The following is a 25,922-nucleotide window of genomic DNA, read 5'->3' on the forward strand; positions in this document are numbered from 1 at the left end:
TTGTCATTGGGTGTACAAGATAAAAACAAAATCTGATGGCTCTGTTGAACGATATAAGGCTAGACTTGTAGCAAAAGGGTATTCCCAACAATATGGTTTTGACTATGAGGAGACATTTGCCCCAGTTGCAAAGATGACGACAGTTCGTAATATGATTGCAGTTACATCCGTTCGACAGTGGAAGATCCTTCAAATGGATGTCTAGAATGCCTTTTTGAATGGCGACCTTCATGAAGAGGTTTATATGACCCCTCCTCCAGGAATTCAGCATCGACCAGGCGAGGTTTGTTGGCTTCGCAAAGCTTTGTATGGGCTCAAGCAAGCCCCTCGTGCTTGGTTTGAGAAATTCTTCACAATGATTACCTCTCTTGGATTTGTCCAGAGTAATCACGATTCTACTCTGTTTGTTAGATGCTCGAGTGTAGGATGGATTCTTCTGTCCTTATATGTGGATGACATGATTATTATAGGTGATGACCATGGTGGTATTGAGTCTTTGAAGCATGATATAGCTCATCGATTTGCTATGAAGGATTTGGGCTTGCTGCGTTATTTCTTGGGTATTGAGGTCGCTCAGTCTAAGAAAGGGTACCTTCTTTCCCAGACTAAATATATATCTGACTTGTTTACACGGGCAGGACTTTCTGACAATCGGACTGTCGATACCCCTCTTGAAACCAATGCTCGATACTCTCCTACTGATGGTGTTCCTTTGTCTGATCTGAATCTTTATCGTATTGTGGTGGGAAGTTTGGTTTATCTCATAGTCACTCGTACAGATATTGCTCATGCTGTTCCTATTGTCAGTCAGTTTGTTACTGCACCTACTTCTATTCATTGGGGAGCTGTTCTTCGTATTCTGAGATATCTTCGTGGCACTCAGTTTCAAACTCTCTTGTTTTCCTCGACATCTTCTCTTGAGTTACGTGCCTATAGTGATGCTGATTGGGATGGTGATCGTCATGATCGTAAGTCTACCACTGGATTTTGTGTATTTCTTGGAGAGTCTCTTATTTCATGGAAGAACAAGAAACATGATGTTGTCTCTAGATCTTCCACGGAGGCTGAATATCGTGTTATGGCTGTAAGTACATGCGAGATTATCTAGTTACGATGGCTGCTTGCGGATATGGGAGTTTACATTTCTTCACCTACTCCCTTGAATTGTGATAATAAAAGTGCGATACAAATTGCAAAGAATTCTGTTTTTGATGAGCGGACGAAGCACATTGAGATTGATGGTCATTTTACTCGTCATCATCTGCAACTTGGGACCATTTCGCTTCCATTTGTTTCATCAACTTTGCAACTTGCGGATATTTTTACGAAGGCTTTATCGGCTTCTCGGTTTCGGTTCTTATGTGACAAACTTTCAATGCTTATTGCTGCGTCATTGTGAGTTTGAGGGGGATGTTAGTCTGTATTATTAGCCCGCTTGTTTATGGGCCCTTTTTGTCTTTTGTCCATTAGGGTTTCTGTCTAGCTAGTATTTATATCCGCTTTATTCCTTGTAGTCTTTATGCTTTTCTCTAAGAACCCTTGTAATTTCTCTTTGATATAATCATATGACAATGTTATCAAAAGATACTTAGAGAACTGGACATGAAAATTTAAAAAAATGAACTAATTGACTAAATAATATAACAACTTGAAAACAAAGGTCTGATAACTGAAATGATTTACGATCTTTTAATTTAAGAATTTAAGAACTTAAGAACAACTTTACCTTTACCTTTTCCTTTTCAATGGCATTATTGTTTTCATATGACTTGCATGTAATTCCTCTTTCTTTGGTTCTTTAATAGTATGAAAATATCACTCAAGAAAAAGTACGATGAAAAGCCAAATGGAATGATGTTAAGGAGATTTTTTACCTTTTTCACTTATTTTCACAATCTAGTCAAACTCTTGAACTTGTTTTTGCATAAAGAGAACTACATATAAAATAATTAAACTATTTACAAAGTTTATTTTATCAAGCAGAGGAAAAGGGGTCAAACCTCTTTTACTTTCAACAAAGAATTGCCATCAAGAACTTGTAGAAAAAAGACTTGTTTATAAGCACTTAATGTATCAATTCCATAATGAGAAAAACATGAAAAAAATCCAAACTGAATTCGTCTTCGATATGGAAGAAAAAAACAATCAGAAAACAACGCTATAGAAATCATGTTAAATAACACATATCTGATAACATTAAGGGGGTGTTTGGATAGGAAAAAAAGAGTTGCTTATTGCTTATTCCCACCATAAGCTAATTTTGAGTGTTCGGATAAAATCCAGCTTATTAAGCTAAATAAGCTGATTTTAGTAAGAAGCTGATTTTAGTAAGAATCTCTCCCCATGCTTATTGTTTATTGCTTATTCCCACAACAAATAAGCTAATAAGCTAATACAAACACCCACTAAAGATAAAAACAAACATGTATATTGAATGGTTTTGAAAGAAACAACAAAATTCCATATTCACCCGAATTTGATTACATTAAGGAAAAAGACCAGACGTACCTTATGCTTCAAACCTCCATTCTTTCTTATACCTCAAACCTCCATTCTTTTATGTATAGACATGAGTAAGGATAAAGGAGGCAAGGAGAGAAGGAATAATCATCGTTTATGGTGTGGTTCGTTGCCAGAGAGGTGAGCGTAGGAAAAAGAGGACACAACCAGTGGTGTTGACATCTAGGGCTTTAGATTGAGAAAATGGGAAGATAAGGAGTCAGTAAAATAGACACCCACATACAGATTTCAATTGCTCTCTATCTTCTCTTCAATTGAACACCTATGTGCGAGTTTTTCTACTTCCTTTGAAGGCTTCTTATTTTTCTTCCAAATTGGTTTAAAACACCTACAATATATGAAGTCAGGCAAATGGTCTACAAAATCGATTCAAATTTGGAGAACCTAATTCTTCTTCAATTTTGATCCCATGGGGGTGGCATTTAAGGTTTAAGGGTTTGGAGATTTGCAAGGAAAAGGTAATACTTTATGAAAAATCAAGAATTCAGCATGCGAGATTGACACCCCCGTTCCCGAGTTCAACTTAACGAGAGAAAGGAAAGGAAATGAGTGGAAATGAGAGGAAAATAAAAGAAATTGATGTTCCCGTGTTTCATTAAAGGAGAGAAGTGGAAGGAAGTGGAGGGAAATGGGATGATCACTTTCCCTCCTAACTTTCCTTCCGATTTGGGAGGATTTGGAAAGAAAGAACACAATGATTCATTTTTCTTCCACTTCTCTCGAACTCGGGAACACGAAAGAAAATTTTGGTTTCATTTCCTTTCTCTTCTTTTCTCTCGTGACTTTCTTTTCTCGTCTCTTCTTTTCTTTTGTTAAACTCGGGAACGAGGCATGAGAGATTTGCTGATTTAAAATTTCAAATTGTAGAAAGCATGAGAGATTGAGAGATTTGCTAATTTAAAATTTCAAATTGCAGAAAAATCAGGAATACAATAAAGAATAATAAATATGCGGGATTTAGGTTTCTATGTATTTTGAGTTTTGATCAAAGTATGATGTCATTAAATTCATATTAAATTGATCTAAGGGTGGGAAATTATAAATGAAAGTCAATCAATGGGTGTAATTGTTTAAGATGATGTAATCACGTTTCTATTTTAATATATATATATATATATATATATATATATATATATATATATATATATATATATATATATATATATATATATATATATATATATATATATATATATATATATATATATATAAAGATTTGCACGCTTGCTATTGGACTATATATATATAGTGTAGAATCAATTAAAAGAGTCATTTTTTCCTAAATGCGTACAAGATTTAAAAAAAAATGGTGAGTTGTACTTGCGACTTGCCAATAGATAGAAAAACAACATTATTTGATGATACACAATTTTGGAACTGAGTTAAATGGCTGGAGCACACTACTAGAAAATCGGATACTACCAAAGGCAAAATCCATAGGTATAAGGCGTTACCTACGGAATTGTGACGGAAAAAGGACCGTAACATAAACGCTTGTGGGTAAATTTTACCTACAATTTGTGACGGATTAACTACGGAATGCCTATGGGCTTTTTCCGTAGGTATAATAAATACGGAATAGCTATGAAATAGTGACATTTCCTACGGATTACCGACGGGATCCACTTTGACTGACATTGACTCTATCACCTACAGATTTCCAACGGCCCACATTACCGACAGATTTTTTGTAGGTATTATGTCACTAATTACTTTTTATTTAAAAAAAAAACAACAAAATTTTTTAAAAATTCCAGCTTTTTGTCCAAAATATTGAAAAAACCCATTACAATAAACTTATAATAATATTGAAATTCAACCAGAAAACTAATAACATTACAATAAAACTAATAAATATAATCTAATACGTTAAAAAAGTATCAAATACAAATACATACTTAATGGACATTGTCTAATAGTACATTAAATGTGTCTAATAATACACATTAAAAGTGTCAACCGCAAATGCTTAACTAAGTGCTTACAAACATAAAACTATTAATTATTTGGTGGATTACTTGGCGAATTATTGGGTAAGTTAAATCGATAAAGGCTGACAAATGTTCTTCACTTTGAATTTTGAATCAAAGGCCGCCAATTGTTCCTGTTTCAACACATCATAATCAATGATCACAAAAAATACAAATATAACAATGTAGTTTCATTTATTTGCTTATTATATCTATAATTTGGAACATTTTTGAAAGTACAACGCTATAAGTAAGACAAAATGAAAGTTTGATGTTATAATAAGCATGTATATCTTGCATTAAACTAGCTCACAAATAAAAACACATTTCCTTCTAATAATGGACTCTTCATCATGTTGTTAAATCACTACAATAATCGACTCATTCATCATCTTGTCATCACAAGAAGTTGGCTACGAATACAATGAACCATCATCCATTTTAAAGATAGAAATTAAAGCAAATGTATGCATGCACAAAGATAATTATTTAAAAACCACTCACCTCTCCAATATGCCATTCATGGATACCAAAATCTTTAAAAGATGTTGCATCCAATTCCCAAAAAGAACATAAACGTGTCAATTATTTATTAATAGTTAAATACAAGGAAAGTATGTTTAAAGAAATATGAACTAACAGTGCAGTAGATTGGAGGAACAATTCTATCTCTTTTAGACTTGTGAGTTGGCATAACAAAGAACCTTGCTCCCAAATCATGTGACCTAAAACTACATTTTTCATAATTGGAAAAGGCTTAACAACTTAAGTGCTTAACATTGCTAATAGATTTCAGCTTAAGTTGGCACTCAAACACGTATGTACGTATGCAAGTTTTGTCAAATTATAAACCGATTACTTATAATAAAGAAGGTGTTGAGAGAGTCAAAGGTTATCATCGGGATCGATTGCTTGGGCTCCAATGGGGCCATGATTGATTGTGAGCGTCATCTAGTGAGACTTCGAACCCCAAGCAGGGGAGAACTGGTTATTCCTAGTGAGGTAGACTTGCATGGGACAACTCTCTGCTCAGCTGCGAGGGCCAGGAGATATCTTCAATAGGGTCGTTCGTGGTTCCTAACATATGTTGCAGACACTCGAGTTGAAGGCGCAACGGGGTTGAGTAGGGTCCCCATTGTTCGGGATTTCCCAATGTATTTCCTGAGGATTTCCCAGGAGTGCCTCCTGAGAGGCAAGTCAAGTTTCGGATTGATCTAGTTCCTGGTGCGACTCCAATAGCCAAGGCACCGTATCGCTTGGTACCACCAGAGATGCAAGAGTTGTCTACGCAGCTTCACGAACTACTAGATAATGGGTTCATTTGACTAAGCAACTCACATTGGAGAGCACTGACTTTTTTCATGAAAAATAAGGATGGTTCGCACAGGATGTGCATTGACTACTGGTATTTGAATAAGCTAAGGTGAAGCACCGTTACCCACTTTCGAGGTTCGATGACATGTTTGACCAGTTATAGGGTGCATCTTGGTTTTCAAAGAATGATATGCGATTAGGTTACCATCAATTGAGGGTCATAGATGATGATGTGCAGAAGAACGGCCTTTAGGACTCGTTATGGTCATTACAACTTCATGGTGATGCCATTCGGGCTCACCAATACACTTGTTATGGTCATTATTACTTTTCCTGTATTGGATATGATCAAAAGGGCTCTAGTAGAGGGATTGAAAAAGGAGAATTAGAAGGCCGAGCGAATTAGGGGACATATTCCTTTATTTGTCAGAGACAGTCGAGGGTTGTTGACTCAGTGTGGTAGAGTCTGGGTCCCAACTATTGGTGGAGTGAGGCATATTGTTCTAGAAGAGGCTCATAAGCCAAAGTTTTTGATTCATCCAGGGGCCACAAAAATGTATCGAGACCTAAAATTGAGTTATTGGTGGCCCTGTATGAAGAGGGAGATAGCATGGTTTGTCGAGCGATGCTTGACTTGCAGGAAAGTCAAGGTCGGACATCAAAGACCCCACGATAAGATTCAGTCGTTACCCATTTCTATGTGGAAATGGGAAGAGATTACCATGGACTTCATCATAAAGCTTCCACAGATGACATGTTCTAGAAGAGACAGTCGAGGGTTGTTGACTCAGTGTGGTAGAGTCTGGGTCCCAACTATTGGTGGAGTGAGGCATATTGTTCTAGAAGAGGCTCATAAGCCAAAGTTTTTGATTCATCCAGGGGCCACAAAGATGTATCGAGACCTAAAATTGAGTTATTGGTGGCCCTGTATGAAGAGGGAGATAGCATGGTTTGTCGAGCGATGCTTGACTTGCAGGAAAGTCAAGGTCGGACATCAAAGAACCCACGATAAGATGCAGTCGTTACCCATTTCTATGTGGAAATGGGAAGAGATTACCATGGACTTCATCATAAAGCTTCCACAGATGACATGTGGAGTTGATGCTTTTTGGGTCGTTGTTCATAGATTGACCAAGAGTGCATATTTCATACCGATTTTTGAGAGTATATCTGCTGAGAAGTTAGATGACATTTACATTCATGAGGTGGTGGTTCGACATGGAGTGCCAGTTTTGGTGGTTTCAGATTGGGATATTCGTTTTACCTCTAGGTTCAAGAGGAAGTTTCATGAGGATTTGGGCACTCAGATGCATTTCAGCACAACATACCACCCCATACCGATGGACATAAGATTCATACACTCGAAGATATGATTCGGGAATGTGTGTAGATTTTGGAAGGACTTGGGATACTTACCATCCATTGGTCGAGTTCTCCTACAATAACAGTAATCATGCCAACATTGATTGACCACCATTTAAAATGTTGTATGGGAGGAGGTGTAAGACCCCGGATTGTTGGGGGCGGGGGTCAGGCATCATTTTATGGGGAGTACTGAGGTGGTACTCAAGCCTACATAGTTAATTCAATAGGTCCATGACAGGTTATAGGTCACGCAAAGCCGGTAGAAGAGTTATACAGACAGGCGGCGTTCAGACCTCGATTTCCAGGAGTGGGACTTGGTGCCTCTGAACGTGTCACCTTGAAAAGGTGTCATCCGATTTCGGAAGCGGGGCAAGCTGGGCCCCAGATTTATCGGTCCTTTTAGGATTATTGCTCGAGTGGGCAAGGTTTCATATCGAATGGATTTTCCTGATGAGCCTAGTCAAATCCACAACACCTTCTATGTTTCTCAGCTTTGGAAGTGTGTGGCCGATGAGTCTGCGGTTATTTCTTTTGACGATATTCAGGTCGATGATCTGCTAAACTATGTGGAGAGACCAGTGTTAATTTTGGATTGGAAGACGAAGGCCTTGTGAAACAAGGTGGTGTCCTTGGTCAAAGTTCAGTGGCACCATCGGAAAGGTTTCGAATAGACGTGGGAACCCGAGTGTGAGATGCGGGAGCATTCCCCAGAGTTATTTTCAGTAGAGAACTTCAAGGGCGAAGTCTGATTCAAGTAGGGGATAGTTGTAACATCCGAATTTTTGAGGTACTTGGCAATTATTTTTCTTCTATGCTTAGGGCTGCCACGACATGGTGAAGGACCACCACGATGTGGTGAGTCAGGTTGAGATCTCATGTTTCATTTAACCACCACGGTGTGGCAACATTACCACAGTGTAGTGGCGGCTTGATGGCAAAACACTAATTTTTGGGTATTTAAAAGAATGTAGGGAGGCTAGGGTTGCCCACCTTCAGCCTTCATCACTCTAAAACCCAGAAACTCTAACCCTAAACCTCTTTGGTGCTCTTGTCCTCATTTTTGGTAGTCTTGGAAGCTCTTGATGGGAGAATAAGGAAAGTTTGTGTAACACCGTAAATTTGAAAACAATTTTTCGCATTTTATAAAAACACAAATCATTTAACATTCATAAAAAAAACATTAATGTTTGAAACTCAATCCATGCTATATAAAATTCCCAAGATCTGATAACATAAAAATCCCGTGTGTGTGTGTACTGATCAAGTCGGCGCCTTCCCACGGTCATCACTAGTACCTGAAACAAATAACACCAAAACTGTAAGCACAAAGCTTAGTGAGTTCCCCAAAATACCAAACATAACACATATTAGCCACTCGAGGCTATAACTCTGTGGGTCCGTGGACCCTACTCTGTGAACCCTCTGGTTCTAACTCTATGAACCTTCTGGTCCCAACTCTATAAACATGCACAACATAAATCACGTAGAAATAATGCAGTACAACACATAACATACATATAGCATACAAATACTCTGTCACATAACTCTGATTACCTACTCAAGGTAAAGTATAGTGAGGAGACTCACCTCGCGTATCTCGATAACTCGCAAATCCCGGAAATCACTCGCGCTTGATCCCCCGAGCTATAATCCTCCTATAACACAATATATCTCTAATTAATACTTTCACAACTAAGGTTGACTACCCCTATCAAGTCAACACTGGTCAACTCTGGTCAACGGTCAACGGTCAACTTTGACCGGACTCGGCGAGTGCACTAGAGCGACTCGGCGAGTCTATACGTGTTCACTGACTCCCTAGGATCCTCTCTTGACACGTCGAGTACTTCCCTGACTCAACGAGTTCCACCTGGCATGAATCGCTGGGCCACCACGATTCAACTCGCCGAGTCTCAAGAACAACTCGGCGAGTTCCAGCTTGACTCAGTCCACCCGTCAACCCTCTCTGACTCTCCCTGACTCACTGAGTCAACCCCTTAACTCGGCAAGACCACTCGCTGAGTGGTTATGGACAATCTTCATGCTACTCGCCGAGTCTGTTCTTCGGACTCGGCGAGTCTATGCCATGCATAAACTCAAACTCACTCCTGAGGTCAGATCCGTTCCAATAACTCATAGATCCAGTCCTTCCAAGCACATACATCACGTAAAGTTACAATCTTGGTGCTCATGCAAAGGTCCAAAGGCCTTATTTGATGATATGGTCTCTAAAATGCTATTCTAAGCTCATGGCCTCCATTAACACTCATAAAGCTTGAGGGAAAAGAGTCTATGGACCTCTTTGGGTCCAGATCTAAAGCACCAACACAAGAAGAGGCCAATTACTCCATGGATCATTCCACAAAGAAACCTTAACTCTAAGATTTACACTAAGGACTGAGAAAGGAACGAATGGTTACCTCAAATGAAGTCTCTGAGCTCAGGAATCACTGGATTAGCACCTTCTTTGGTCTCCTCTTGCCTTGATCCTCTTCTATATGCAAAAACACCCACAAATAGTCATGGATCTTCCTCTTCTCTCTCACAAAACGCTCAAGGACTCTTTAGGGTTCTCTCTGGGGTTGGTGGCCGCAAATGACGGCCATAAGCCCCTTTAAATAGGTCTCATACCCTGGAAATTAGGGTTTCATTAAATAGCGTGGACTCACCGAGTCCACCTTTTGGACTCGCCGAGTCCGGACGCGAACCCGTGCCCAAACCGCGATCATACTCGGCGAGTTTGAGCTCCAACTCGCCGAGTCTCCTCACAATTCACCAAAAATTATAAGAATAAATAATACCTGGGAATCCGGGCTGTTACAATTCTCCCCCACTAGAACTAGACTTTGCCCTCGAAGTCTCGCTCTGCAAATAACTCCGGATGCTGATCACGCATCTCGCGCTCCGGCTCCCAAGTCATCTCGGACCCCTTCCGATGCTGTCACTGAACCAAAACCAAGGGTACCTCCTTGTTCCTCAGAACCTTGATTTTGCGATCTCTGATTACCACTGGTCTCTCAGCATAATTCAGGCTCGCATCCACCTGCATATCCTCTATTGGAACCACTGCCGACTCATCGGCTATACACTTCCGCAGTTGCGACACATGGAAAGTGTCGTGGATCTGCCCCAACTCTACTGGTAAATCCAAACGATAGGCTACCCGACCTACCCTCACGATCACTCAGAATGGACCAATATATCGGGGCCCCAACTTGCCCCTCTTCTTGAATCGAATCACTCCTTTCCAAGGAGAGACCTTCAGGAGTACAAGGTCGCCGACCTGAAACTCAAGCTCGGACCGGCGTCTGTCTGCATAACTCTTTTGACGACTCTGAGCGGTCAACAACCTCTGTCTGACCTGCAGGATCTGCTCTGTCGTCTAAAGCACGACCTCTGTACTGCCCATCACATGCTGTACAACTTACCATGCGGTCTTTGGTGCTCGGCCTTAACCCTACGACAGGTCAAGCACCTCTCAACAAAACACGCAACATCCCTCTTCATACAGGGCCACCAATACTCCTTCCTCAGGTCGAAATACATCTTAGTGGCCCCAGGATGGATCAAAAATTTCGACCGATGAGCCTCTTCCATCAAAATGGTACGCGTTCCTCCCACAAACGACACCCAGATACGCCCCTGGAATGTCATAAGCCCCCGGCCATCGGTAACGAACTCTGAAATCAATCCAACAACTCGCTCTTTCTTCTTCATCTCAGGTTGCACAGCCTCGGCCTGTGCCCCACGAATGGCGTCCAACACTGGAGCTATCACGGTCAATCTTAAACATACATCCCGCAGCGGGGTGCTCTCCGCCCTGCGGCTCAGTGCATCGGCTACAATATTGGCCTTGCCTGGGTGGTACAGGATCTCACAATCATAATCCTTGACCACATCCAACCACCTTCTCTGTCGCATATTTAGGTTGGGCTGATCCATCAAATACTTCAAACTCTTATGGTCTGTGTATATCGTACACCGAACCCCATACAGGTAGTGACGCCAAATCTTGAGGGCGAACACCACTACCCCCAACTCTAGATCATGGGTGGGATATCTCGTCTCATGAGGCTTCAGCTACCTCGATGCATATCCTATCACATGCCCTCTCTGCATCAGCACTGCCCCCAACCCCAAAATCGATGCATCACAGTATACCACAAAGTCCTCCATCCCTTCCGGGAGGGCTAACACCGGGGCTTCGCATAACCTTTGGCAAAACGTCTCAAAGGAGGACTGCTGCTCGGGGCCCCATGAAAAAGCGATACCCTTCCGGGTCAACCTGGTGAGTGGCACTGCGATTTTAGAGAAATCCTTGATAAATCATCGATAATAACCCGCCAACCCTAAGAAACTCCTGATCTCGGAAGGTGACCTCGGCACCTCCCAACTCATTACCCTTTAAATAGGTCTCATACCCTGGAAATTAGGGTTTGTTTCATTAAACAGCGTGGACTCACCGAGTCCACCTTTTGGACTCGCCGAGTCCGGACGCGAACCCGTGCCCAAACCGCGATCATACTCGGCGAGTTTGAGCTCCAACTCACCGAGTCTCCTCACAATTCACCAAAAATTATAAGAATAAATAATACCTGGGAATCCGGGCTGTTACAATTCTCCCCCACTAGAACTAGACTTTGCCCTCGAAGTCTCGCTCTGCAAATAACTCCGGATGCTGATCACGCATCTCGCGCTCCGGCTCCCAAGTCATCTCGGACCCCTTCCGATGCTGTCACTGAACCAAAACCAAGGGTACCTCCTTGTTCCTCAGAACCTTGATTTTGCGATCTCTGATTACCACTGGTCTCTCAGCATAATTCAGGCTCGCATCCACCTGCATATCCTCTATTGGAACCACTGCCGACTCATCGGCTATACACTTCCGCAGTTGCGACACATGGAAAGTGTCGTGGATTTGCCCCAACTCTGCTGACAAATCCAAATGATAGGCTACCCGACCTACCCTCGCGATCACTCAGAATGGACCAATATATCGGGGCCCCAACTTGCCCCTCTTCCTGAATCGAATCACTCCTTTCCAAGGAGAGACCTTCAGGAGTACAAGGTCGCCGACCTGAAACTCAAGCTCGGACCGGCGTCTGTCTACATAACTCTTTTGACGACTCTGAGCGGTCAACAACCTCTGTCTGACCTGCTGGATCTGCTCTGTCGTCTGAAGCACGACCTCTGTACTGCCCATCACACGCTGTCCAACCTCTCCCCAGCAAATGGGGGTGCTCTCCGCCCTGCGACTCAGTGCATTGGCTACAACATTAGCCTTGCCTGGGTGGTACAGGATCTCACAATCATAATTCTTGACCACATCCAACCACCTTCTCTGATGCATATTTAGGTTAGGCTGATCCATCAAATACTTCAGACTCTTATGGTCCGTGTATAACGTACACCGAACCCCATACAAGTAGTGACGCCAAATCTTGAGGGCGAACACCACTGCCCCCAACTCTAGATCATGGGTGGGATATCTCGTCTCATGAGGCTTCAGCTGCCTCGATGCATATGCTATCACATGCCCTCTCTGCATCAGCACTGCCCCCAACCCCAAAATCGATGCATCACAGTATACCACAAAGTCCTCCATCCCTTCCGGGAGGGCTAACACCGGGGCTTCGCATAACCTTTGGCAAAACGTCTCAAAGGAGGACTGCTGCTCGGGGCCCCATGAAAAAGCGATACCCTTCCGGGTCAACCTGGTGAGTGGCATTACAATTTTAGAGAAATCCTTGATAAATCTCCGATAATAACCCGCCAACCCTAAGAAACTCCTGATCTCGGAAGGTGACCTCGGCACCTCCCAACTCATTACCGCCTCAACCTTGGCCGGGTCGACCAATATCGCTTTCTGGTTAATGAGATGACCCAGGAACTGGACCTCTCGCAACCAGAAATCACACTAGGAGAATTTGGCATAAAGCCTCTCCGATCTCAGAACTCCGAGGATCCCCCTCAAATGCTCCTCATGCTGCTCTCTAGATCTCGAATATACCAAAATGTCGTCGATGAATACAATCACCGACCGATCCAGCATCGGCCTGCACACTCGGTTCATGAGATCCATGAACACTGTCGGGGCATTGGTGAGCCCGAAAGGCATCACCACAAAATCGTAATGCCCATAACGCGTCCTGAACGCTGTCTTCTGGATGTCCTCATCTCACACCCTCACCTGATGATATCCATACCTCAAATCGATCTTGGAGAACCAAGATGCTCCCTACAACAGATCGAACAAATCGTCAATCCTCGACAACGGGTAACGGTTCTTGACCGTCAGCTTGCTCAACTCCCGGTAGTCAATGCACATCCGGTGTGAACCATCCTTCTTCTTGACAAACAGGATAGGCGCTCCCCACGGCGAGCTGCTCGGCCAAATAAACCCCTTCCCCAGCAGCTCTTGAAGCTGCGAGGATAACTCTTGCATCTCTGGAGGTGCAAGGCGATAAGGCACCTTAGCGATAGGCATGGCCCCCGGAACCAAATCGATACTGAACTCCACCTGCCTCACAGGAGGCACACCCGACAACTCCTCAGGAAATACATCCGGGAACTCACGCACTATTGGAACCTCCTCAACTGACCTCGGTCTCTCGGAATCCACCCGCGTATCATCACATACGCCACAAAACCCTTACAGCCCTGTTGTAGACACTGCCTCGCCCTAGAGGCCGAACAAAACGCTGATGCAGAACGTGTACCCTCGCCGTACACCATAAGAACTCCCCCACTAGGGTCTCGTATGGTCACCAGCTGTCGCTCGCAGTCGATAACCGCACCGAATCTGCTCAACCAGTCCATGCCCACAATGACACAGACATCACTCATCGCAATAGGAACCAAATCAATCGGGAACTCAACACCGAAAATCTCGAATACGCACCCTCGGAGAACCTCCGTGGCATATATCACCCTCTCGTCAGCTATGGAAACTCTCAGAGGCCGACTCAACGCCTCACGACTAACACTGATATGCTGACTAAAAGCCAAAGATACAAAAGACCGACTCGCACCCGAGTCAAATAACACCAAGGCAGGTACATAACTCACAAGAAAAATACCTACGCATAACATAATATAAGCATAATATCTCAACATCAAAATAAATACACGAAAGAATACATACCAGCCACGACATCGGGCGCTGCGCGGACCTCCTCCGCGGTCAACTAAAAAGCTCTCCCTCGTGCCCTCGGCGCCTCAGCCTTCACTGGCCGACTCTCGGTAGCTCTGATGGCGGCAGGGGCAGATCCCTGAGGTGCTCCCTAAGATGATCCTCGCAATTACTGACACTCTGCCTTCCGGTGTCCGATCTGGTTGCAGTGGAAACACACCGCAAACCCCTTGGGGCAGTCCTTGGCCATATGCCCCTCCTTGCCACACTTGTAGCAAGATCCCGCTCTACAGACTCCATCATGACCCTTTCCGCACTTCCTACAAGTGCGGCTCTTCTGGCTCCTTGATTTGGGATCAACGGGCTTGGCCCGCTTGGCTGCCGGCTGGGACTGCACCGGTCGCCGATCCCTCCCCTGAGACTCTGCCTCCTCACTGGCCTGAGTCTCTAGCTCAATCTCCCTCTTCCAGGCATTTGCCTGAAGCTCGGCAAATGTCCGGTACGAGGAGTTCGCCATGAACTCCCAATGTCTCGCCTCAAGATACTCAAATATCGGCTCATACGTGCCTGCTCAATGGACACGTGCTCAGGGCAGAACATCGCCCTCTCATGGAACATCCTGGTAATCACCGTAACAGACTCAGTACCCTGCTTGAGGGTCTGAAACTCCTGGGCCAAACGCTCCCTCTCCAACTGGGGAACGTACTCATCTCGGAACATGGCAGTGAACCTCTCCCAGGTCACTGCCACAAGCTCAGCAGGCGTAAAGTGCGCCGTCACAAACTTCCACCAGTCCTTCGCTCCCAAGCGAAGCTGGTTCAGCGCGAACCGTACTCTCAAATGCTCAGGAGATGAGCAAGTGAAGAAACACCCCTCTATGTCAGAAATCCATCTCATAGTCGTCACCGGGTCCTAGGTCCCATCAAAATCCGGCGGTTTTGTGTTGCTGAACTCTCGGAACAACAACGCATCACCACCCTGCGGCCTCGGGGTAGCAATAGCTGCGGTGGCCGTTGCAACAACAGCCTCAAAAAGAGCAGCATAACGCTCATTGAAAGTCTCAATCAACGTGGTCTTAATAGACCCGAACATCTCTGGTATCTCTGCCCTGATGGCCGCAACCACCTCCTCATGGATGATCCGACAGATCTCCTCATCACTGGCCCCACTGCTCTCAGGCATAAGACGTGTCCTCACCATGATCTACCTCTGAAATACAACGTACGATAAATTAGAATCCATTCGAGCATACTCACACTCGACAACTCATTCCTCCTTGATCCTTGGTATTCCAAAGATTCCTACTTGGGCTGTACACCACTCCGGTGCTTTCAGTAGTACGGGCCCAATACTACTTTCCACACCGTATCAGAATACACCCCAAGTCCTCCTATTCGGATCCCAAATTCCAAGTACTCTATCATGCATAATCCACTCTCTAACAGATCTCTCATAAGCCCCTCGCTGCTACCTACTCACTCTCAAGCATCTCATAGCAGCTCACCTCTCCCTAGGCTAATGCATCACAAATCAGGTCACTCTAGTCCTAATAGGAGTACCTAGCCTACTCTAGCATGAGAATACATCATATCAATATCAATATCACATAACATGAGGGTATCTTGGGAAATCACTGTTCGGGAGCGGACTGATCATACACACAACTCTGCTCTGCGTTCTTCCAAAAATCTTTTACTCTTTTTGAAAATACTTCTCAAATCCTCAGTTTGAGTTCAAATACGCCCGAAGGTGTACTCGAATCCCTCAAACCAAGGCTCTGATACCAACTTGTAACACCGTAAATTTCAAAACAATTTTTCGCATTTTATAAAAACACAAATCATTTAACATTCATAAAAAAACATTAATCTTTGAAACTCAATCCATGCTATATAAAATTCCCAAGATCAGATAACATAAAAATCCCGTGTGTGTACTGATCAAGTCGGTGCCTTCCCACGGTCATCACTAGTACCTGAAACAAATAACACCAACACTGTAAGCACAAAGCTTAGTGATTTCCCCAAAATACCACACATAACACATATTAGCCACTCGAGGCTATAACTTTGTGGGTCTGTGGACCCTACTCTATGAACCCTCTGGTTCAAACTCTGTTAACCTTCCGGTCCCAACTCTATAAACATGCATAGCATAAATCACATAGAAATAATGCAGTACAACACATAACATACATATAGCATACAAATACTCTGTCACATAACTCTGATTACCTACTCAAGGTAAAGTATAGTGAGGAGACTCACCTCGCGTATCTCGATAACTCGCAAATCCCAGAAATCACTCGCGCTCGATCCCCTGAGCTATAATCCTCCTATAACACAATATATCTCTAATTAACACTTTCACAACTAAGGTTGACTACCCCTATCAAGTCAACACTGGTCAACTCTGGTCAACAGTCAACGGTCAACTTTGACCGGACTCGGCGAGTGCACTAGAGCGACTTGGCTAGTCTATACGTGTTCACTGACTCCCTAGGATCCTCTCTTGACACGTCGAGTACTTCCCTGACTCGACGAGTTCCACCTGGGATGAATCGTGGGCCACCATGACTCAACTCTCCGAGTCTCAAGAACAACTCGACGAGTTCCAGCTTGACTCAGTCCACCCGTCAACCCTCTCTGACTCTCCCTGACTCACTGAGTCAACCCCTTAACTCGGCAAGACCACTCGCTGAGTGGTTATGGACAATCTTCATGCTACTCGCCGAGTCTGTTCTTCGGACTCGGCGAGTCTATGCCATGCATAAACTCAAACTCACTCCTGAGGTCAGATCAGTTCCAATAACTCATAGATCCAGTCCTTCCAAGCACATACATCACGTAAAGTTACAATCTTGGTGCTCATGCAAAGGTCCAAAGGCCTTATTTGATGATATGGTCTCTAGAATGCTATTCTAAGCTCATGGCCTCCATTAACACTCATAAAGCTTGAGGGAAAAGAGTCTCTGGACCTCTTTGGGTCCAGATCTAAAGCACCAACACAAGAAGAGGCCAATTACTCCATGGATCATTCCACAAAGAAACCCTAACTCTAAGATTTACACCAAGGACTGAGAAAGGAACAAATGGTTACCTCAAATGAAGTCTCTGAGCTCAGGAATCACTGGATTAGCACCTTTTTAGGTCTCCTCTTGCCTTGATCCTCTTCTATATGCAAAAACACCCACAAATAGTCAAGGATCTTCATCTTCTCTCACACAAAACGCTCAAGGACTCTTTAGGGTTCTCTCTGGGGTTGGTGGCCGCAAATGACGGCCATAAGCCCCTTTAAATAGGTCTCATACCCTAGAAATTTGGGTTTCATTAAACAGCGTGGACTCGCCGAGTCCGGACGCGAACCCGTGCCCAAACCACGATCATACTCGGCGAGTTTGAGCTCCAACTCGCCGAGTCTCCTCACAATTCACCAAAAATTATAAGAATAAATAATACCTGAGAATCCGGGCTGTTACAGTTTGAGGTAGGATCCAACAAGAAAGCATCCATTTTTTATCTTGACACTTTTCTAGACTTTTGTAAGTGTCCCAAACTCGAACTTTATCATGATAAGGTGCTAGATCTTGATCTTTGTCCCATAATCTTCGTTTTCTTATTAGTTAGAATGCTGGGAATTCATGAAGTTCACAACTTTATGAATCTTTCGCACATTTGGTGAAATTTGTAGCTTGAATTTGAGGTTTAGTTGCCTATTGTAACCATGCATGAGATTTAGGTCATAAACACTCATTTTTGACCTAATATGGGTTCAAGACATGCATTGGACATGTATGTATATAAAGCACCAACTTTCATGTTAATTTTGTTGTTAGAAACACTACTAGAGAAGATGGACTATGTATTTAAAGGAATAAGTTCTTAATGGTTAAGGTCATGCCTTATGGAACCTAGTGTTTGAGTTTTGGAGTTTCTTGGATGGTCCTTAGGGGTAAAGTTAGAAAATTTATCCCTCTAGATCATGTTTTGAGAGAGAACTAAGCTTTGTAGCTCGAGAGGTTGAAGGAAACAACTTAATTAATTAAGTTGTTTGAAACCGTGTTACCACGATGTTGTGTCAGGTTACCACGTCGTGGCTACTAGCGGTCAGATTTTCAGTTTTGTCCTTAAGGATCATGAAGTGGTGAGTCAACCTTGGGTGGTGACTCTGACTTTTGACCTTGTGTAACACCCTGTTCTAAAAAGTGTTCGTTATGGATTTCAGAGGCCAAGGCTAAGGGCGTTTTGGTATTTTATGGGCTTTGAGGTTGTTTGAGAAAGTTTCGGGCCGGGGTGTGTTTATAAAAGCGTAGGGCATCTCGCCACCTTTTCATGGATATAAAGTTCATCGGAAATGGACTCAGAACGAAGAAGTTGCGGTACTTTGAAAATGTTGCCAATAATAGTCCCTAATAAGGAATTGTGACACGGTGGTCCTATACATGAATGGAATGCATGCGTGTGAAGAAGCTGGATACGCCCAACATAAGTTGGGTTACGCTCAGCGTAGAAGGGGAAGTGAACGCGGGTGCGGAGAGGCGTACACCCAACGTACGTGTAGGTACACCTAGATTATGCTCAGACTCACTAAACCCTAATTTTTAGGGTATGCCACTATATAAGGAATATAATGCCCTGGATATCAGCCTCCCTTTAATCCTAAGGCAGCTACCACGAAACCCTAATCCTCCCTTAAGTTTCCTTGAAGTTTTTGTGGCCATTAGTGAGCATCTTGATGTTATAGGACCATTTTCCAAGGAAAGAAGAAGAAAACAAAGTGAGGGATCAAAGAAGGAGTTGTAGATCTGGGAATTTTGCCTCTTACCATTCTTTTTCAAGGAATAAAGTCTTGAGCTTGAAGATTATTCTCTTAGATCTCCCATAGGATGAGTTTTTGGACCTTTTAGGTCCCAAGATTGGACATTTATGAATCAACATGTTTTGTTAGGCCTTGATTTGCAATTCTCTTTTTCTAAATGAGTCCCCAAGGCAGAAAGTTGCCATCTTGTGTGTCTTAATGGGTTCATGCATGAGATCTAGCCATTTTCTGATGGGTTTTGGTCATAAGAACATCCTATGTGCTCATACAAACCCTAATGCTTGGATCTCGGTTTCTCTATTGTACATGCAAGTTATCCAAGACTATAAACCCTAATTCTAGCATACAAGTAATCATATTAATATAAGAATGGGTTTAAGTTATTACCTTGATTGTTATGTAGCAATAACAATCACAATTCCTCCTTGTAATGACTTTAGAAAGCTTAGAGTCACAAATGTCACTCCTCTAATGGTTCACAAACACCAAGAGCAAGAGGATGAGGAGGAGAGATGAAGGAGGCTGCCCTAAAACGTGTGAAACCCTAGGAGAAGTCTTAGCCACGTTTTTGGGTCACAGGGGTACTATATATAGTGAGGCTATTAGGGTTATCTAACAAGGAAACCCTAATTTGGATGCTTAAGCCCTAAGCAACCCATGGATTCATTTCCTTAAGGGCTTGGATGATTTCCTCATGGGTTTCCCCATAGAATTCGTCCACTCCTTAATACAAGGCAATCCATGGCCCAAATTGCCATTATCTTATAATTACAGTTCCAGTCCCTTAAGTTTAATTAATCTCTTTTAGTCACAAAACTAATTACCAATTAATTATTGACTAATATTAATTAAACAATATGATTTCTCCTTTAATATATTATTCTCATAATATATTAATAAATCATATTTAATCCTTTCTCTCCATAATTCATCCTATCAAATTGCTTTGGTGAAGGCAACACAAAAGGACCATGCACCATTGGGTCAAGTACATACCAAAATAGTTATGGAATTAGACACTAATCCAACATCTTCATGAAAGTATATTGCCACATTTCACGTTTGGGCCCTCTTGGTGGGTTACAAGTCACCAAGTAGTCGACTTTATGGATTAAGACATCGATAAGGACTTGGTTCTGAGTTTGTAGCTTCTAAATCAGGGTATTAAGCACTTAATAGAAAGTTGACTTATCAGGGATGTACGTTGGGCGTACAAGCCATCAGCCAGTACGCTCAACGTACCTAGAAGTACGCCCCGCATACGCTGCCAGGTTTGGGCCACGGTGTGGACTGTGCTTTGGACTATAGGTCTTTGGGCCTTAGTGGGCCATCAGGAGTCAACAATTATGGGCCAAGTATATGTGTTGGGCTTAGGGTAAGGCCCAATAAAAGGATTGGGCCAAATGTAGCAAATTAGGCTATTAATGGGCCAATAGTGGGATTAGGAAGCCTACGTAGTGTTGGACCTTTTTATATTATATTTTGGGCCCTAGTTATGGACCATTATGGGGTAGGGGTAAAATGGTCATTTTACCCTGAGAGTGACTATGATATTAGGCTAAGTGATATTGTGATCTTGGTAGCTCGGGGAGCCGAAGAGGCAGCAATCACGGAAGTTCCAATGAGCAACAGAGGGTTATCAGCAAAGTTCAGCAGTGCATATGAGTTTTCCCTTTGTATGGATGGGTCTATGGAAATAATGCCGACCCATGTAGTTATGAGTAGGAAGACCCGGGGGTTAGCCCTAGGCATTGTATGCTAGTATGATATTCAGGACCAAGGTCCAATGTTAGCGGGTGGGTGCCCAAGGAACGGTTTACATGATCGTTTATACTTGTTGTCTGTGTGATACATGTATGTGCTTGATAGGGAGGTGAGTGTGGGCGAGGTCCCGTATCTCACCAATAGTAGAGTGTGGATGGTGTTGCATATCTCATTAGCAACAGAGCAGGGGCGAGGCCCAAGGAATGAAGGAAGTGAGTGTGAGCTGGGCATGTATCTCACTATCAGTAGGAGCGTGGACGGGGTTCCATGACTCGTCAGTAGCAGGACAGGGGCGGGGCCCAGGATAGGCGAGGCCTTAGAATAGGAATCTAGTAATATATGTTCAGTTTATGTGTTAGAATATGATTATATGTTAGTATATGTTAGCGGGCGGGGCCCAGAGACAGGCGGGATCTGAGAGAAACAGATCTGTACACCGAGCGGGGCTCGAAGCCAGGCGGGGCCTGTTGTAGCGGGCGAGGCCCGAAGTAGTGGGCATGGCCCAATGCTTGCAGTATGTGATTATGTATGGTATGTGGTGTTGGGTTTTTAGCATTCTAACACTCATATGGTGTACATGCAACCCTATAAACCTTGGATCTATGTTTTCTCTATTATACATGCAAATATTAAATATTCCAAGGTTTCATCCTAAATAACATATTATGAAGCACCTATACTACAAAGTTCTAGTTAGATGACATACCTTTTGATGTAGCTTGATGTCTTCAAGCTTTAAGAACTTAGCCCCAATAGTGTGGAAGCCTCAAGTGGAATCACAAATCACCAAAACACCTTGGAAGAACTTGAGAGAATATGTATGCACACTAAAATCGGCCCACTCTTATGTCCTCACACACTAGTGCCATTTCTTGTGCCAAAGGCCTCTTTATATAGTATGGAGGATTAGGGTTACATCCATGTAAACCCTAATACTCATGACCTTTCATTTCATAGGATCCATGGGTTAAAACTCCATGGACTATCCATGATAGCTTAGCCCAACCTATATGAACTTGGCCGATTCGATATATATATATATATATATATATATATATATATATATATATATATATATATATACACATATACACATACATATATATATATATATATATATATATATATATATATATATATATAAGAGTCCATATTTAATTAGTTCCTTTTGATCACTTAATTAATTCTAAATTAATTCTTGATCAATACTAATTAAATAATATGATTCCATATTAATATATTAGAACTTATAATATATGAATATAATCATAAATATACTATACTCAAAAGACTATCCATATAAATTGTGTCGGTAAAGTGCAACCCAAATGGACCATGCTGGGTCAGGTCAAGTAAATACCAAATATAGTTATGCACTTAGACATTAATCCAAAAGTCTCCTACTTGGATAAGTCTAAAACAATTATTGAGTATGACTTCAAAACCTAACTGGCGATCGTAGCTCTTAAAGTCGCTGTCGAACTCTGACCTTGTCAACGAACTCTGACCTTTGTCAATGACTTGTGCATTAGATAAGGGATCATATATTCCTCCATTCTAGATATCATATGGACTGATACATGGAGTATAATCATTCTCTCAGTCCATTTGTTGTTTCCCGATTTCCGATTTATGATGACTGACTGATTGAACAAATCAGATCAGTCCTGGCTTGGCCAAGCACTGACATGTGTCATTGCTAAATCATCGAGGGGCTTACAGATACCTCTTTTATCCCGAAGGTAAAAGGAATAGATAAACGTCGACTCATATGGCTTGTTCTACTACTTGTTGAATCATACACGAAGGCACATTTTATAACATCGAGTTACCGAATGCGTTTTCGTGCAATCAATGTACAACCAACTCATAGTAACAACTCATATCTCTAGGTTTGAAGAATATAAGATATTATCATCTCATGATCACTCGTGATAAAATCTATGAAGTGATTCAAATGAGCGCGGGTTGAATCCAATACTCGGAACTTATGAGCACTCATGAGTGTTGCAGCACAACTTTGTCCACCAACTTGGACCCCTACAAGCCAACCCATGACAGTATTGATTCATATCTACTTCCAACATATGACCGACTATGGATGGTTTGAATAACTTAGTCATTCCGGAAGAATAACCTAGTTATTATGGAAGTCAAAACATGCAAAATGAAACACAAGAATAAATGAATCAAATATGGTATCAAACCCTATGAATATAAATAGACCACTTTTATTTATCACCATACTGATTACTCATTATTCATTGTTCGATTTTATCAACTTTATACTTGAATTAAAACACTAGGTGTCCTATGCTCCAAGCATGTACACTATGTTTTCTAAACAATATCTTTGCCATACACCAAGTATGAAATCTATGTTTGTCTATGATCCTTTTCTTTGTGAACTAGATCAATTGAACATAATTTCAATGATTCTCTTTTCACAATCCCAAATATTTGTCTTAAATGTAAGAATTCAAAATTGCTATCATTTATCGAAATCTGTTTAGATTTTAAACTTATATGCACTGTTCCTCTTGTAATGGTTATGCACAAAGCCACAAAGGCTTGGCAACAATCATTACAGAGTATCCCAATGGAGAGCAATTTCATGGAAACGATGTCTCGGATTCAAAGCGCATTGCTTTGAACATGCTTCTTGCATTAAGTTTCTTTAACCTTACACATATTTTTTCCACCTATGAAGACAAATCTATATTCCCACTTTGACTACCACTTCTGAACAAGAGTTGCCTCTTTTCAGACTATGTCAATATGGTCCTTCCAATATTAACAGTACACTTCCAACTGTCCTTGAGCAACCAATATTTGGGAAACCTTAGATTGTCCTCGATAATTGCTTAATTACTTTAGTCATATCCAATTCTAGACATTGTTCCCCTTAATGCCCCAAGGCATTTGGAAAATTCAGAAAGGATAAATATTATAGCACATGAAATTGATCTTGTACCCAAAGTAAATGGGACATGATTCATGATGTTTCACATAAAGACATGGTTCTAGAACAGTCTTTTGCCATAATTATTTTTGTTTGCCATATTCTCAAAATTTGACTATGAAAAGGGATGTCGTAATCATAATCGAATTTTGAGAACACAATATATAGAATTTTCTTAAGTTGAACCAATCCAACATGAAATTCATATATATATTCTTGACTAAAGGTGATTAAAATCTCAATATAAGCTCTTTAGAATGATTATAAACTCAATCTAAGCCTTTTAGAATTGAAATAAAGTATAATTTCCTCTCCCTTAATTATTGCAAAACAACTTTTTCAATCCCTTCAACCTCACGAATTGAAACTTTTGTTTTCTTTAATTAACACTGCTAACTTGCAATATTTATCATAATTATCATGCTCCCACTAACATGATGATTATTAGCATAACACTTATGCTCCCACTAGCTTTGACATGTATCCATAAAGCAGCTGGACCTCTAGAAGTCAATACTTTATTGACATTCTTACCAAAGTTAGATTTCTGATACTAGATTGCTTTGATAAGACTTTATCAAAATCATACACCTTGTCTTAGATAAATCACAAGTGTGTCTAAACAATTTCAAAACTATGAAAAAGGATGTCGTAATTATAGTCTCAATTGTTTAGACCTTTGCCATTTCTCATAAGTCCATGTTAGTGTGTCGGTTAACCACACACGCTCCACTAACGACTTTGAGAACTGCAAATATCACAATTGCTATCTACTAAAAATTTACTTAGTGAAAGAATTTCCTCACCATCATTTTCATGAATCGGAGAGAAACCTTATGACACTTAGATTTTATGGCGTGTGTGTTCTTATCCATGTGAATTTTTCAAACCATAATCACAAGACTAGGTTAGTAACAAATCCTAACTCATATGGATTGAACTTGTGTAATCTTAATTTCTTGCCACCTGGCAGCACAAGGGCCTGCCATTGCTTCCAAGTAGCTATGCAAACAATTGAGAACATGTAGAAATCAAATGTATAGCCAACTTAACTGGAATGGGCACAGAAATGTCTCACGCCAAGTTATAAACCTCTAGTCGTGTGCTAGTGTCAAACTACAGGTTTTTATTCTTGATTAGATCTTGAAATACTTTTAAGGATCTGTAAGACTCTCACTGTCCTCTTGACATATAAGACTACGTTGTCAAATATTCAAGAGATAGTTTGGATTCTTTATCAAGACAAACACTTCACACAATTGGTATTAGTTGGTCTTTGTTTTATCCAAAACATCACAACTTACTAATTTCAAATGTACAAGAGTAGAATACTTTTACTCTTACATTTGACTAGTGTTAAGAAACCTTCCTTTAAGAGATGTCACTCAAGTTACAATCTTAGAGTATAACTCTAAGAATTGTTTTTGGAATGAAGTATGAATCATCTTCTTGATTTAACCACTTAAATAATTCATAACTCCTCTTCTTAACTATCAGAATGCACTTAGAGGATGAATTGTGATAAGGTCTCAAAATTATTAAGATGATCTTAAAACATGATACTAAAGTACTCTCCTATCTTTTCAGATTTGAGAAACTTTCATCCTTCTGTCTAATTTGATTCTTCTTATTCGTTCTGTCATACATTGAAACTTTTCAAATGTCTCGGAATTGTACTTATGCTTCTAAGTATAATCATATTTACTAAACCTTAGTAAATCATGACGAATAGTCTTATCCATCTTTTGTGGTGAGCTTTGGCTAGTGCACAAGAATGTGTACTTGATCCATTAGTCCTTCTCTTTAGTCACATATACATGTGAACAGAGAACTAGTCTTAATTTTCCAAAGTTGAAAATTCTCATACATCACACTAAACACCTTGTATGATTCCAAGTTTCGGTCCAATTGAAACTTGGGTGATGAGAATGTTGGAATAGTGTCTAAGGCTGCAACTATATTAGGCAGGTATTTGATCCGGTTGTGCATGGTGCTTTTGGGTTGCCTTCACCATAGCAACTTGATAGGATGATTTAATAAAAGAGAGTAAATATTATTAATATATTATGGGAATAAT

At 41.5% G+C, this 25,922-nt stretch overlaps 1 protein-coding gene across 1 annotated transcript; it reads left to right on the forward strand.

Moving 5' to 3' along the window:
- The first annotated feature begins 244 nt into the window (after positions 1 to 244).
- On the forward strand, positions 245 to 1,399 carry LOC111889360 (uncharacterized mitochondrial protein AtMg00810-like). The gene is made up of 2 exons (XM_023885505.1): positions 245 to 1,084; positions 1,199 to 1,399. Exons 1-2 carry the CDS (start codon positions 245 to 247, stop codon positions 1,397 to 1,399), a joined length of 1,041 nt encoding a protein of 346 aa, XP_023741273.1.
- Positions 1,400 to 25,922: the final 24,523 nt, after the last annotated feature.

Source organism: Lactuca sativa, chromosome 8 (assembly GCF_002870075.4).
Source record: "Lactuca sativa cultivar Salinas chromosome 8, Lsat_Salinas_v11, whole genome shotgun sequence".
In the NCBI taxonomy this organism is placed as follows: domain Eukaryota; kingdom Viridiplantae; phylum Streptophyta; class Magnoliopsida; order Asterales; family Asteraceae; genus Lactuca; species Lactuca sativa.

What these genes read in the sequence shown, in the direction of transcription:
- LOC111889360 (XM_023885505.1), top strand. Translation starts at nt 245, where the DNA reads ATGACCCCTCCTCCAGGAATTCAGCATCGACCAGGCGAGGTTTGTTGG. An exon ending in CTGAATATCGTGTTATGGCT is followed by an intron (nt 1,085 to 1,198) that starts GTAAGTACATGC and finishes CAAATTGCAAAG; the next exon opens with AATTCTGTTTTTGATGAGCG.